The sequence below is a fragment of the Bos indicus x Bos taurus genome, chromosome X, assembly GCF_003369695.1.
Source record: "Bos indicus x Bos taurus breed Angus x Brahman F1 hybrid chromosome X, Bos_hybrid_MaternalHap_v2.0, whole genome shotgun sequence".
Taxonomy (NCBI): Eukaryota; Metazoa; Chordata; class Mammalia; order Artiodactyla; family Bovidae; genus Bos; species Bos indicus x Bos taurus.
In genome coordinates this window covers 32,499,514-32,515,363 of record NC_040105.1, presented here as the reverse complement: position 1 = coordinate 32,515,363, position 15,850 = coordinate 32,499,514, and the positions used below count along the sequence as shown (strand labels likewise).

General features: G+C 35.6%; 1 protein-coding gene across 9 annotated transcripts in view; it reads left to right on the top strand.

Moving 5' to 3' along the window:
- Positions 1-15,850, top strand: part of DMD (dystrophin) — a 2,656,945-nt gene that overhangs the window by 592,627 nt on the left and 2,048,468 nt on the right. For all 9 annotated transcript variants that reach the window (XM_027533579.1, XM_027533577.1, XM_027533571.1 and 6 more), the window contains exon 2: positions 10,349-10,410. In XM_027533579.1, the coding sequence (XP_027389380.1) occupies positions 10,349-10,410 (62 nt within the window). The remainder of the gene's footprint in view (positions 1-10,348; positions 10,411-15,850) is intronic.

Sequence of the window (15,850 nt, the reverse complement as noted above, 5' to 3'; positions counted from 1 at the left end):
TTCTCTATTTTTCATTCCACATAGTGATGAAAATAAGTGCTTCAGTCCAAATACCAAATTGTGAGAGAAGATATTGAAACATGATTTTATACTTAGTGGGTGCTCAATGGATATTTTTGGAAATGAAGACAGAAAGTGTATAATTAACAGAGCAGTTTGAGCAGTATGGCAAAGTGGCAAGAAAAATAAAACATTAGCCTGGGACTCATTAGAGTAGAATTTAATTATGGAATAGTTAATCATTTGGTTTGTTCAACCAGTTCTTATTAAGAACCTATTTCTGCTTGAAGATACCATGTTGAGTGCCAGGAGTTAAAAAGACATAATGATGCTCCATTCTAAGTGTGGTCACGTATAGAGGGTGATGGGTGGTGTGTAAGATGCTATATAGAAGAGAGTAAACTATTTATGATACTAATAATACAGTTTGAAAAATACTAGAGTACGTATATATCAGAAGAATTGATTGATGACTTCTGCCAAGGGGATAAGGGTGATTATGAAAGTTCTTCACATTTGAATTTGACCTGAAGAGTGAGAGTTCTCAGATCACATTCCAAGGACTGCATGTACAAGGGACTATAGTGAGAAAGTGTGTGGCTTATTCACAGAGACATTTGGCATGTGTGGCTAGGGTAGACCTGGTAGGTATGTGTGCAGATGGGTAAAGGGTGTGTGTGTGTGAATGCCAACAGGCATGATAAATATTAAGTTTAGAAAGGCATTTGGCGTCAGATTGTGAAGGCCCTTGTATCTGGCTTTTAACCTCAGGACCAGCATTTTTCAAACTTGCATATTAACTCACGAGTTACTTATTTCGTTACTAGATGGATGATGGTGCCATTAATTGGCAGGAGGAGTTGGATGTGTGAATTTATTTGGGAAGATGAATGATATTGTTAAAGTTCCTGCAGGACATCTAGATAGAGGTATAAACAGGAGTCAGCTATGTCAGTGTGAAGATCAGGACATTAATCAAAATGAAAAATATAGCTTTAGGTATCATCAGTATCAATATATAGTGGTGGTTGGGGAGGGAGAGAGGAAGTCACTTTGCTTAGGAAGAATAAGCATAGTAGAACAAGACAAGAGACAAAAGATAGATAGGATCCTGGGAGAATGCCAACACTGCCAGGGTGAATGGTGAACAGGTCACTTGAACAGATTAGCAGACAGCCCTTGTGTTGGAAAGTGAACCAGGAATCAATGATATTTCAGAAGCTCAGAAAGCTTGTGCACTCTTTCTAGTAATATCATTCACTAGAGGGATGGATAGGGAAGCCTGGTGTGCTGTGGTCCATGGGGTGGCAAAGAGTTAGACACGACTGAGCAACGGAACTGATAGGGATTTCAGTTATTACCTTCCAGTTGCCTTGTAACTCCTACATTTTATTTTCAACTCGGATTTCTCTCTTGTACTTTAGGTTCCAGTATGTGATTACCTACCACCTATATCCTTCTTGTCCCAAAACACTCCAAACTCATTATTTCCCAGTTCTTCTCATACTCTCATTATATATACAGACCCAGGGCTCTTCCTGAGCACTCTAGACTCCAATTTGAGTAATTTAACATCATCGGCTCTGCCTCTCCCAAATTTCCTACCTCCACCTCTAATTAATAATTAGTTCTTATCAGTCATACCTATGAGTTCCCTGTTAGCCTAGTGGTTAGGATTCTGTGGCTTTCACTGTCATTGTCTGGCTTGATCCTTGTTTGGGAACTGAGATTCCACAAGCTGCATGGTGTGGCCAAAAAAAAAAAAAAAAAAAGTAGTGATCTTATCACTAATACCTATTAATTACATCTTTCCTGTATTTACCTCTCTCCAGTCCCACTGTTGGAGAAGGCAATGGCAATCCACTCCAATATTCTTGCCTGGAAAATGCCATGGACAGAGGAGCCTGGTAGGCTGCAGTCCATGGGGTCGTTAAGAGTCAGACACAACTGAGCGACTTCACTTCACTTTTCACTTTCATGCATTGGAGAAGGAAATGGCAACCCACTCCAGTGTTCTTGCCTGGAGAATCCCAGGGATGGGGGAGCCCGGTGGGCTGCTATCTATGGGGCCGCACAGAGTTGGACACGACTGAAGCGACTTAGCTGCAGTAGCAGTCCCACTGTAAGTCATCAGTACAGACCATCATCACTTCTCACATTGATTTTAGTTATAGCAAGCTAAATTGGTTTCCTTGATTCCAGTTGTTGTTGTTCAGTCGGTCAGTCATGTCTGACTCTTTGTGACCCCATGGATTGCAGCACGCCAGGCTCCTCTGTCCTTCACTGTCTCCTGGAGTTTGCTTACATTCCCGTCCACTGAGTCAGTGATGATTCCAGTAACCTCTCCTAACATATTGCTCATACTGTGAAATCCATTTCTAAAAGCAAACCTATATTGCCATTGCCCTACTTCAATTCTGGTTCGGTTTCTAACTGCCTTCTAGCTAAAGTTTAAAGCTCTTTATAATTAGGCTGTTTGTTTATCTTTTTTTTTAGACTCATCTCTGCCACTTTTGTCCTCCTCCTCTTTCTCTAGTTCCACAAAAGGACCACACACTCTCTCTCACATACAAATAGCTGCACCTGCTCTTTTTGTCTTAAGTTCTTTTCCACCTTGTATGCTTCTATAATCTTTTTCTTTTTTTTTTTTTTGCTTCTGTACACTTGCTTGGGCTTCCCTGGAAGCTCAGTAGGTAAAGAATACACCTGCAATGCAGGAGATGCAGGTTCAGTCCCTGGGTCAGGAAGATCCCCTGGAGAAGGAAATGGCAACCCATGCTGATATTCTTGCCTGGGAAATCCCATGGACAGAGGAGCCTGGTGGGATACGCCCATGGGGTTGCAAGAGTCAGACTTAGTGACTAAACCACCATACTCTTGATTAACATTCAGAACTCAGCTGAGATGTCACTTCATCAAGGAGGCACTGGATTTGTCAAGTTAGTTCCCTTCCCAGAGGCTTATGACAAAGCCCTATATTTTCTGTAGTTGGGAACTTATCGGTGTATCTACTATCTCTTCATTTTAGGGTATGTTTCTCTCACTATGCTGTAAGACCAAAAGGGTAGGAACTTAATTCCTTTACACAGTGGAATTTCTACCACTAGCAGGTGTCTATGTATGTGTCACTTCAATGGATAATCTTAAAGAGGAAAGGCTGTAATAGTTTCCTTTTGCTGCTATAAAAATGACCACAAATGTATCCACTTAAAACAACACAAATTTATAATTGAATAGTTCTTCAGAACTTCAGGTCAGAAGTTTGCAATTGGCCTGGTTGGGCTAACACAAAGGGTCAGCAGAGCTGTGTGCCTTCTGGCAGCTCCTGGGGAGAATCTGTTTCCTTGACTTTTCCATTTTCTAGAGGCCGTTCATGTTCTTTAGCTCATGACCCTCTTCCTCCATCTTCAAAACCAGCAACACTGGGCCAAGTCTCTCTGCCATCTCTCTGATTTGCCCTCTTGGGCCTCTCTCTCCCCCTCTTAAGGACACTTGTCATTATGCTGGGCCCACCCAGCTAACCCAAGATAATCTTGCTGTCCAGTATGAGCTGGTTAGCACATCTAATTCCATCTGCAACCATAATTCTCTTTTAAAATATTTTATACTTAGCCTATTTTCAAACAATTAAATTTTAACAAAACTTATTCACAGATTCTAGGGATTAAGATGTGGACATCTTTGGAGGACCATAATTCTCTCTACAAGTTAACAGAATCAGTACCTGTGCAGAAGAAAAATGAGGAGAGTTCTGAAAAGTAAATTTGGTCTCCAGTATCTTCAAAATACCTTTATTGAGCTCTACTATGTCACACTTTCAATGCTTACCACTTGGGAAGACAGCTATAACCTAGATAATCACTGTCTTAGAAATTAGAAAGGATATAAGCAGTGTTATTAGGAAAATCTTTTATAGGATGATGAACAGTGGAAACTGTATTACGCTGACTGTCCAGCGAGTGAAAAATAAGAAAACATTTTTGACACTGTTTTTTCTCTTCTTTGTACAGTAATTTAATTATTTTAGACCACCTCGTTATAAAATGACCATGAATGTCACCTTCGGCCCAATGTTCTATAGTCCTGTGATCAAAAGCTATTACTCAGATTTAATGGAAGCATTTTTCATGCCAATTTCCAGTCTACTCTCCTCCACTTTGCATTGCCATTTTGTAGCATTAATAACATGGTAAACCAATTTCCTAAATATGTCCTGAGTTTGGAGCCTTCCTTCATAATGTTCCACAGTATCACATAATCCTATCTAATGTTTACCATTAATCTTCTGCATTTCTCATTTCCTTTTTCCTCATTTTTGGTGGAAGCAGAGAATGGACTGACTCTGATAGCTCTTCCATATTGCTTAATAGTCCTCTCTTTAAGGTGAAATAAACTCATGTCCATTCATTTTTCTTCCCTATGTGCATTTCTAAATTGTTTTCAACTTTAATGTTTCCTTCTCCTCCTAAACTTGTATTTTCTGGGTAACTTAAGAGATGAGACTCTTCAGTTAACATTAACTAGCACCCAAGAAAGTATCGGTAACACTTAAAAGAAAATGTTTTCCTAGCAAAGATTGTGATTAACTGCCCTGTGAAATAAGGATAATTTCTGATATTCTTATAACTGGGTGGGGTTTTCCCCCCAATTTTTTAAATGATTTGACTCATGTTGTCTTATGTGGTAGCATATAAGGGATCGTGTCATGGAGACTACCCGTAATCTTACTCCCAGCTCTCTTTGTAATTTCATCCAATTCTGCTCCCTTCTTCCCATTTTAGAGTGCAGGAAAATTGCATATACTGGAGAGCATGTGCTTTTGGTTTCCTATCTCCCTGCCTTTGCCCTTAGTATCTTCTCAATAAGATTCATCTTTCCCTTTGCACCTTTTCTTCTTTCCTTATTTTTGCTCATCTTTCTAGATTAAACATAGCCATCACCTTCCAGAAAATGTCTTCCCTAATATCCATGTAGCTACATATCCCTTTCTTTGTACTCCTGAAGTACCCTTTGAATGTAGGTACCCTTAATTATGCAAAATGTTAAATATTTACCCATCATATATCATTTTCTACTATGCTGTGAACTTTGATAAAAAAGGAATCTTGTTTATTTTCTTGATAATTAGTACAGTGACCAGCATATACTAAGCATTTTGTATATAATATTTTATATAAATAAATGAATTCATGACATCTTAACAGTTCCATGAGTGAAAAAGCAATAAATGTCCTCAATTCACAAATAAAGGCCACCAAACTAATAAGTTCTACAATGGAAATTGAGACCTAGTGCCTTAATTTTATGTTCTCTCAGCTTGCCCAGTATCATTTTTGTGCAGTAACTCACTCTTGTGAATTGCTAAGATCACAATTTAATTATCCCACTTTTATAGGGGATTGAGGGTCTCAGGGGGGGATTGAGGGTCTCAGGGATATCAAAGTTAATAACAGGGTGAAAGCCCTTTACACTAATTGTAAAAAAATATGAAAGAACATATTTATTGAATAAAAAGATTTTATTAGAAAGGGTTAATTGATTCTGAGATGAAATATAGTTTTTGTGTATGGCAGAAAGCTAATTTTATATGGGTTTTCCCCACAGAGAGAATAAAATAAAATGTTGGTCACTTTTTGCAATATAGAAACTAGTAGTTCTTCATTCTTTGATATCTCCACAGAACAGTTTTCATATAAATTTTTCTAAGAGGGATTTTTCTTCCTTGCATCTCATATTGTTATACTCAGGCATATTTGTGTTAGTAGAAGAAAATCACTCATAAACAAACCCTAGAGGAAATAAAATAAAATATATGTTTCTTGAAATGATTAAATAGTATATAGTCACTTTCTGATAAAAGAATTTTCACTTGATTCTTTTCTCCTCTTTCTTGATGATTTCATGTTAACATCTCCTACTATAGACTGTGTATCTACAACAACATACTCGTATCAAAATAGTCTCTATAAGCTCTGTAATGATTTATGTATGTAGGTTTATATGTGTCAACTTTAACTATGAATGTATAGGTGATCATGCTTAAAATGGTCAAATTTTAAGTAATATGATAAATTATAGTAGAAATAGATTTAACTATGCTGTGCTGTGCTTAATCACACAGTCGTGTCCAACTCTTTGCGACCCTCTAGACTATAGCCCACCAGGCTCTTCTGTCCATGGAGATTCTCCAGATAAGAATACTGGAGTGGGTTGCCATGCCCTCTTTCAGGGGATCTTCCCAAACCACGGATCAAACCCAGGTCTCCCACATTGCAGGCAGATTCTTTACCATCTGGGCCACCAAGGAAGCCCAAGAATACTGGAGTGGGTGGCCTATCCCTTCTCCAGAGGATCTTCCCGACCTAGGTGTTGAACCGGGGTCTCCTGTGTTGCACGCGGATTCTTTACCAGCTGAGCTATCAAGGAAGCCCCAGATTTAACTATATACAAATGTAAAATTTTAGCATAATAAGAATGAAACAAGAATTGAAAAAAAGACCACTTGAGAACATATATTTGTTCATTGACTAAGCGCAAGTAGCTTAATTTACAATAGTGATTTTTAACTTGGATTTCATGGAATCTTTGGCAGGGAAGTCAGTTAACCTCATGAACCTGTATGTAAATATGTGTGTATAGGCATTTTTTTCTGTAGAAAAGGATTATTATTTTTTTATCAGATGATCAAATGGAATCCATGACTTGAAATGTTTAAAAACTACTAATATATGACCTCATTCTAATTAATTTTATTTATCAAGTGCTCGATAGATACATGAGCAGAGAATATAAACAAGTATTTTGGAAAGAGTAGAAACATATAGAATAAATAAATGTATAAATTGTGTTCTGTTTAGTTAGTAATCAAGCAGATTCAAATTATAGCAAGCATCAACTATCTCTTTGTATCTAATAAAACCACATTTGTCCAAAAATACAAGCAAAAAATCTGCTATCAACAATGTAAACTCACTCTTTCTGATACCACTAAAAATTGGTATGACCATTGGGAAAGCAATATGACATTATTTAGTAAAAGCCATAAAATTTTCCATAATGTTGACTCAGTAATTTCTTCTAAGACTGTTATACAGCAGAAGTTGGAAAAGAATTCATGAAGATGTTCATTATGATGGAATCTCTAATAGCAAACAAAAGGAAAAGGTAGCCCATATGATGTTTATGGTAAAATAAGTAAAAACATAAAATGAAGAATATTATTGTGGCTAAGTAAAATTCACGTTTGGGGAGGGTTGTAATGTGCAAACACATAACTTTTGGTGATCCTTGTATGTTAAAATATTTTTGTCATAGTAATATATGACAAAAATTGAAACAACAAATATTAATTAGCAAATATAAGAACATTATTATATAAAATATTAACAAATCATACGGTATCATTAAATGGTTCAATTTTCACTTCTAGATAAACACATGTAGACATGCAGGTTATTCACTCTAAAATCCCAGGATGTCATTCACATAGGTTACAACATACATGGAACACCCTGGGTTGTTCAAAATAAGGCTCTAATTTCATGACTATTTTTTATTTGTGTTCATATATTCACCTTTTATGACTCTAATCACCTTGTAGTAGTCCATATTATCTATACAGTCATAATGGTCACTGTGAAAAGACATGGACTTTGATTCAAATAATCTATAGCAGTTCATCTCTGTCACTTATCAGTTTTATTCCTTCTGAGCTTGTAGTTTTAATGTATAAAATGGTAAATTACATATGGACTGATTGAAATAGTATATGTAAAACAGCTTTGTAAACAATAAGATAGTAATGTTATATCTTATAATAATGATAAAATTAGTATTATTACTATTTGTCATTTTAAAGAAAATAAATGTTACTATACAAAAAGAAAACATTAGCAGGTAACTCATGGAAGGCATATTTTTCTTGCATTAAAAGCAAAAGAGGTACAAGAATACATTTAGTGAAGATGTTTATATGATGAAGCTCACATTTAGTGCTTTTTACACAGCAAATGCATATTTTGCACATAATGTCAAGGTTTCCCTTCTGCCTTCAAGGCCTATCTAAAAATTGTTCTTTGTACATATAATCAAAAACAATAAAAATATTGCTTTACTACCCACTTTTCATTTAAAAGCATCTGGAACAAATCTCTTCAAACACCCTCATATTCAGCTTTTGGTGAAGATGTTTGGGTATGTTTTAAAAACCTCTGGATGAATGCTTTCAAATGACTCATTCATTCTCCCATGTCTGACAGATAGGATATATATGAACATGTAGGAAAAATAAGTGGAATTTCAAATAAGGTTATTAAGTTTTGTGAATATATGTGTATGCCATTGAGAAATAGACCTGTACAGACCTGTCTTTCTTTATAGCAAGTCCGTGAAAAAGGTTAAATCTTGACCATCTGAAATTCTGTTTATTTATTATTATTATTATTATAAAGAGTATATTAGATTTATGGCAGTAATATTCAAAAGAGGCTAGATTACGTTTAAAAGCTATTAGTACCTAGTTTTATTTATTCACACTTGTCAACAAAGGAAAGATTTCTATGTTATAGCTGTCATGTATCCTCTACTGTGTGAATAATGTTGATATTTGACCATACACAGTAGCTTGTGGGAGTAACACAAATAAGGAGGGAGTATTTTGCGATGCTAAATAACATTTTCTCATCTAGGAAAATGGTTTTAGGTTTATTATTTTTCCACTATTCTCTTTTATATTGCTTAAGAATATCTACTTATGGATTAATAATACTCTTTAAAGATAAACAGACATTCTTAATGCATAGATACGTGTGTCATAGGAAAGTGATTGTTTACTGTATATCATCTGTTTTCAGAAGCAGTGGAGATTGACTACTGAAAAATAATATGAGAGCAAATGAGGTTGTTTCCTGAGGGCATTTTAATAAGGGTTCTTTTGACCCATGTAAATAAAATATGAAATGTCTCAATTTTAAGTCTCTCTCACATACACTCATTTATTCAACATTGACTAATATGATTGCATTTACAGTAATTTCAAGATAAGCTTCAGCATCAAAAAAGCATTTTAATAAATCACAATTGATGATTTTCCTGTCCATTGGACTTAATACTAACTTCCGGCTTTGGAAAAAAGAGATAATTTTTAGAAGCTTGAATTCTGCGAAGCTCTTTCTTAATAATTTTCCACCCTAATCTCCTGGTGTAAGAAGTCCTTGGGGATTTTCCTTTGAGTATATTTGTATACATAATCCATGAAGAGTATCATTTGCATTTTGATTTGAAATTTCCTGACTTTTAGATGAAGAGAAGTGCTAGAAATTTTGTAGTTTTACGATCCCCCTTCCTCTAATGTAGTCACATATTGATCAAATATTTTCTGAGCTCTTAATTTGTGCAGACAGTATACTAGGTTCTGGGGTACAGAGATAAGCAAGACATGATCCTGATCATCAGGAAACCTCTCCTATAATGGGAAAAGGCTATGTTAGGGGCCTGTGTTAGAGTATGCAGGTATTACAAAGGAGGGAAAAATAATTTCCTCATGGACTGGAAATGGGGAAAACAGTACTCTTGCCTGGAGAATCCCATGGATGGAGGAGCCTGGTGGGCTGCAGTCCATGGGGTCGCTAAGAGTCTGGCACGACTAAGCGACTTCCCTTCCACTTTTCACTTTCATGCATTGGAGAAGGAAATGGCAACCCACTCCAGTGTTCTTGCCTGGAGAACCCCAGGGACGGCGGAGCCTGGTGGGCTGCCATCTCTGGGGTCACACAGAGTCGGACACGACTGAAGTGACTTAGCAGCAACAGACAATTATTTATTTTGATTCTATTGGAGTATCTACTCATTATAGTTGTTTTGTTGGTGTTTAGTCACTAAGTTGTGTCCAACTCTTTTGTGACCCCATGAACTGTAGCCCGCCAGGCTCCTCTGTCCATGGGATTTCCCAGGCAAGGATACTGGAGTGGGTTGCCATTTCCTTCTGCAAGGGATCTTCCAGACTGAGGGGTCGAACCCACATGTCCTGCATTGGCAATTAGATTCTTAACCATTGAGTCACCAGGGAAGCACCACTATTAATAAATAGTCTCTTTTTTAATGCTTTTATATAGTATTTGAATGAGTATGGACTTGACTCTATCAATTATTTTTCAGATTTCATTTTAGTTTGGATGCTCAGTAGCAACATCACTCATGTTCAATTTCATTATCAGTGAATTTACTACTAAGTATAAAATAACACTAATGTATATTAACAGAAAGTTTTTTGGTTGTAAAATATGAGAGATATCCAAAGTTGCTTCTTAACGCTATCCCTTTGTCTTTCTTCTATCTTTTTACATTGTAGATGAAAGAGAAGATGTTCAAAAGAAAACATTCACAAAATGGATAAATGCACAATTTTCTAAGGTAAGGATATTTTGTTGCTCCTCTATTGAAACATGATGCTGATTTTTCAAAATGAACTCTGTATCTGTGTGATTTAAATGTCCATATTGTTTTTCTCATAGTCTTTGTTTTAACTGTACAAATCTGGGAATATTGTATTGACTTTTAATTAAGGAAGAAGCAACAGAATATGTGGTAAAGAGAAAGTATTTAATTTGATAAAACATATCTTTGATTCTTCTGCATAATATTAGTTTCTTTAACAACATAAGTAACCAGAGGATTTTGTCAGCAATCTTCATCAAGTAGCTGGTATATGTCATACACTAGAAGAAGATAGGAGAAATCTTTATTGTTCTGAAAACAATCATTTTATTGGTCCTTCTTGATCTTTACAAAGTACAAGAAAAATGAATAGGCTATTTGGCCCCAAATGATAAGTTTCTTCTCTTTATATGTAGACATCAATCCATACTCCTAATATTTATTTATTTTGCAAATGTAACTAACTCGTGATCAATAGCACAATTCTAGATAATTTTTACATGAACACAGAGTAAAATATTCTTACCTTGAAAGCTACCATTAAGAGTGAAATATAAGGGGTTTGCTGTGGGTTTCAAGGCTAGAAAGACTTGATTTATATTTAATAATTGTGGATTGGGCAAATCAGTCAAATGTTTTATAAGTCGGTTTCCTCATCCTTCTATTGTGTGTGTGTGTGTGCGCGTACCTGTATAATCCGTCAAATACAGATAATGGAAGCATAAAACTAATAAAATGTGGATCCTATATGCAAGGCTTTAAGAGAAGTAAAATGGCAATAATGGTTATTTTGCGTGTTATTGTGATGATTAAAAGAGGTACACTGTGTGAGAATTTCTAGCACAATGCCTGACACCCTTAATATATATAAATTACTCTTTTCTTGAGCCTGTCTCACTTTGTGAAAATCTTGGCAGTAGATCCAAAAAATCTACTAGAAGATACAGTCTAAAAAGTGTCCCCTTTACTACTTCAAAAGTTTTTAGAGTATCATCCATTCTTTGTGGTATTTGACAGCAGAATTGCACCAGGTACTCTTTAGCATATTGGCAAGAAGTAAAGTTACTGAATTTTAACTAATCAAATTTCATTTATATTTACTTGCTGAGGTAATTAATAAGTTGCTATTACAGAACTTTAATAAACATAGGAATGAAATATGTTTTAAAAATCTCAACTTTTTTAAAGTTAAGTGGCATGCAAATAATATAAAAAGAGCAAATTATAATAATACAAATGAAAAATAAACTCAGAAATATTTAGGATAGGAACTCATAATTCTGAGACTATTTATCAGATAGCTGTGTATGGTTTAATTGCTATATCTAGTGGCCTCATTGAAATTTTCTTAATTTCAGAACTTTGTAGCAGACAATAGATAAAAGCTTTCAAACAAATCTATCAACAAATCAAGCGTATAGAGATTTTTTCATAATAATTATGTATGTAATAATAATAATGTATTCTGAATGTTTGAATTAAACTAGTTATTTTAATAAGGGTTGTAAACATGATAGACATTGTTAATTCTCATTCCCACAAATCTAAATAGATCATCAGTCTCTGTACACATTTCTAAGTGTTGTTTACCATAATGCATGTGCTAATAAACAAACGTAGTTTGATATCTTACATTCCGTGAAAAATTGTGAGCACTGTCTTAGGCACTCCCTACCCTAAGGAGCCCTCATATTTTAAAAGCTGTGGAATAATCACACACATGAATGTGTTTACTATTTTTTTTACAAATAGTCTGCCCCCAAATTCAACTCCCACTTATTTCATTTATTTTATAAGTGTTCTCCCTGAACGTATTAAAGTTGGATCAGGAGAGTCACCATTCTTTTAAATGCCTGAGCTTCGTATTTGGGCATATCCTAGGTATCAGGATTATAAATAAATATATTTATAAAGATAGAGGGAAACGATTTAGAGATAAAATTTATATGAGTATATATGTGTATGTGTGTGTGTGTGTGTTGATTTTTCATTTAGAGATCTGAAAGATATTTTCCATGTTACCTGGTTTCTTTCTTGCCATGACTTCAGGTTGGATGACTAAATTTTATCTAGATGCTTTTGAAGATAATGAGAAGAGAAAGCTAATTGATTCAGTTTAAGCTACTCGGTGGTACCAAAAGATAAACATAGCTGTGAGATATATCATTTGACATATATTTATTTCACTGCTACCTGGAATTGAGCAGAAGTCTAGGCCTGTGGGAGGCACCAAAGTAGTTTAAAGTTGAATTTTCTGATCTCATGGAACATACATATTTGGGAGATGTTGGATAATTGCTAAACGGAGTAGCACTAAGTAGTCTCTAGGTAGTCAGAGAAAGCAATACTGAGTTAGAGTGAATCCAGAAACCTTTAGGAAGCAAACTCTACTGATTGAGAGACCCTAAAGTAAGGAACATCAGAGAGCGAGGCAAGAATGTGTGTTTTCTTTATAACCCCATTTATCATTACTAGTGCACCAAATATGTATAATAAATACATTTGGTGAGTAGTACAAATAATTAAATATATACTAAATTTAAGAGAATTAGACATTCTGAATGAAAAGAAAAGTTGAGGAAGGCTTTAAAAAGAGATAAAAAGCAGTGAAACATTATCATCTGTCTGTGTGGTAAATTGGACAGAGAGAAACACATACAACAAAAATAAAGATGAATATGATGAGGTAAAAGGGTTATCAGTTAGGCATGTATACACATATACACCTTTGTATAGTATCTGTAAAGTATAGGGAGACAGCAAAGTAGTTTCTGGTTATTTTATAAGGCTACATAAGGGATAGTTTAAGGGGAAAATGTGATTAAATATAACCTTATCATTTTGTGTCATTTGAAGCTTAACGTATCTTTGTAGTAAATCCAATTGATTTTTTAACTTTTCCAGTACCATTTTAAAATAGGCCCTATCTCTTTTTCTAAATAAGTCTTCTATTAACCTTCAATTCCCAAAAATTTTACTAGAATGTGATTTATCACATCTATTCTATAAAGATAAACAAACAATATTTATCACCACATAAACACAAAGCCATTGCTAGGTAAGATTAATTCAAGGTAAATGTTTTCGTCTTGTAATTTATAGCTATTTTATAATCCTAAAAAATGTTTAGTATTTACTGTACCACAAATATAATTCACATTATAGACATCTTGCACATTGACACAAGTTCTTTCAAAAAATCATTTAAGGAAAGTACACTTTTGTAATCATGACCACCAATAATTTTGTCATAAAACTCCCTTGATGTTTGCATTAGAGGAAAAAGCAATTTGTGGGGTGAAATATTTACTACTAGATCAATTGAAAGATTTAAACCATCTATCAGTGAGTTATATGATGAGTTTGATCCAATGCTGGATTTAGCGATTAACTTTTTTCCATCTTCTAACTTCACTTTCTGTAATTTTTCCAAAAGTAGTAGATAACTTTGTACTAGACTTATATGAAGTAAAACTGTGTAATTGATTTTGTCTGTGAACTTCTCAAAGGTTTATGATACGATGATGTCTTCATTGCCACATATGTCTTCATTGCCACAAAGTATGTGCGTGTCTGCTTAGTCACTAGTCATGTCCAACTTTTGAAACCCCATGGACTGTAGCCTGTCAGGCTCCTCTGTCCATAGGATTTCCCAGGCAAGAACACTGGAAGGGATTGCCATTTCCTTCACCAGGAGATCTTCCCAACCCAGGGATCGAACTCATGTCTTCTGCATGGCAGGAGGATTCTTTACTCCTGAGCCACAAGGGAAAGCCCATGCAATGTACATGCCCATGCCAAAAATACCTGATACACCCTCTCATGATAACAATAACATGAGGTACAATCAACTGAAGCAACATATTTTCCCAAGAATTCACCATAATTTACCATCTTGCCAGAATAATGAACATGATATAATATAAATTCACACTAAAATTGTGAGTCAGTAAACAAGACTTCTTTACACAGCTCTGTACCATGGAGCCTTAGGAGAAATCACTATATCCACACTTGAAGACATTTCAGAAAGGTACATCTAAAATTCAAATTCTTTCAGTCTTGTTTTCCTTATATGTCTAGTTCTACTTTATGAGAAAACATATATTAAAAATGGTATAAATAGAAAACAAAATATTACCAATTTTTCTATCATGTAATATATTTTCTGAATTGAATGAATAGCATATTTAGGCACTTCTTTGGATGCCTGCTCATTTCTTTCCTGAAGTTGGTTTTGGCTACTCTCTTTGGATGGAACAGAGAGAATAGAGCGTATATTTATATTTCATCATCTTGCCACACTCTCTATGCAAATCCATGCCCTCAGTATGCACACACACACACACACACACACACACACACACATATACAAACACACAAACATGCAGGCACACACAGTAAGCATATTATATATTTAAAATTAGTTGAACACTTTCATTATATAAAAGGAGGATACTGAGACAGGGGAAAAACATTGTTTCAGTGCAAGAGATAACGATTTGTATATACCTTTCCACTATGTCAGTTCTAAACGTATATGTATTAAAAAGTTTATCAGTTCAGTTCAGTTCAGTCGCTCAGTCATGTCCGACTCTTTGCGACCCCATGAATCACAGCACGCCAGGCCTCCCTGTCCATCACCAACTCCCGGAGTTCACTCAGACTCACGTCCATCGAATCAGTGATGCCATCCAGCCATCTCATCCTCTGTCGTCCCCTTCTCCTCCTGCCCCCAATCCCTCCCAGCATCAGAGTCTTTTCCAATGAGTCAACTCTTTGCATGAGGTGGCCAAAGTACTGGAGTTTCAGCTTTAGCATCATTCCTTCCAAAGAAATCCCAGGGCTGATCTCCTTTAGAATGGACTGGTTGGATCTCCTTGCAGTCCAAGGGACTCTCAAGAGTCTTCTCCAATACCACAGTTCAAAAGCATCGATTCTTTGGCTCTCAGCCTTCTTCACAGTTCAACTCTCACATCCGTACATGACCAGAGGAAAAACCATAGCCTTGACTAGACGAACCTTTGTTGGCAAAGTAATATCTCTGCTTTTGAATATGCTATCTAGGTTGGTCATAGCTTTCCTTCCAAAGAATAAGCGTCTTCTAATTTCATGGCTGCAGTCACCATCTGCAGTGATTTTGGAGCCCCCCAAAAAATAAAGTCTGACACTATTTCAACTGTTTCCCCATCTATTTCCCATGAAGTGATGGGACCAGATGCCATGATCTTCGTTTTCTGAATGTTGAGCTTTAAGCCAACATTTTTAATCTCCACTTTCACTTTCATCAAGAGGCTTTTTAGTTCCTCTTCACTTTCTGCCATAAGGCTGGTGTCATCTGCATATCTGAGGTTATTGATATTTCTCCCAGCAATCTTGACTCCAGCTTGTGTTTCTTCCAGTCCAGCGTTTCTCA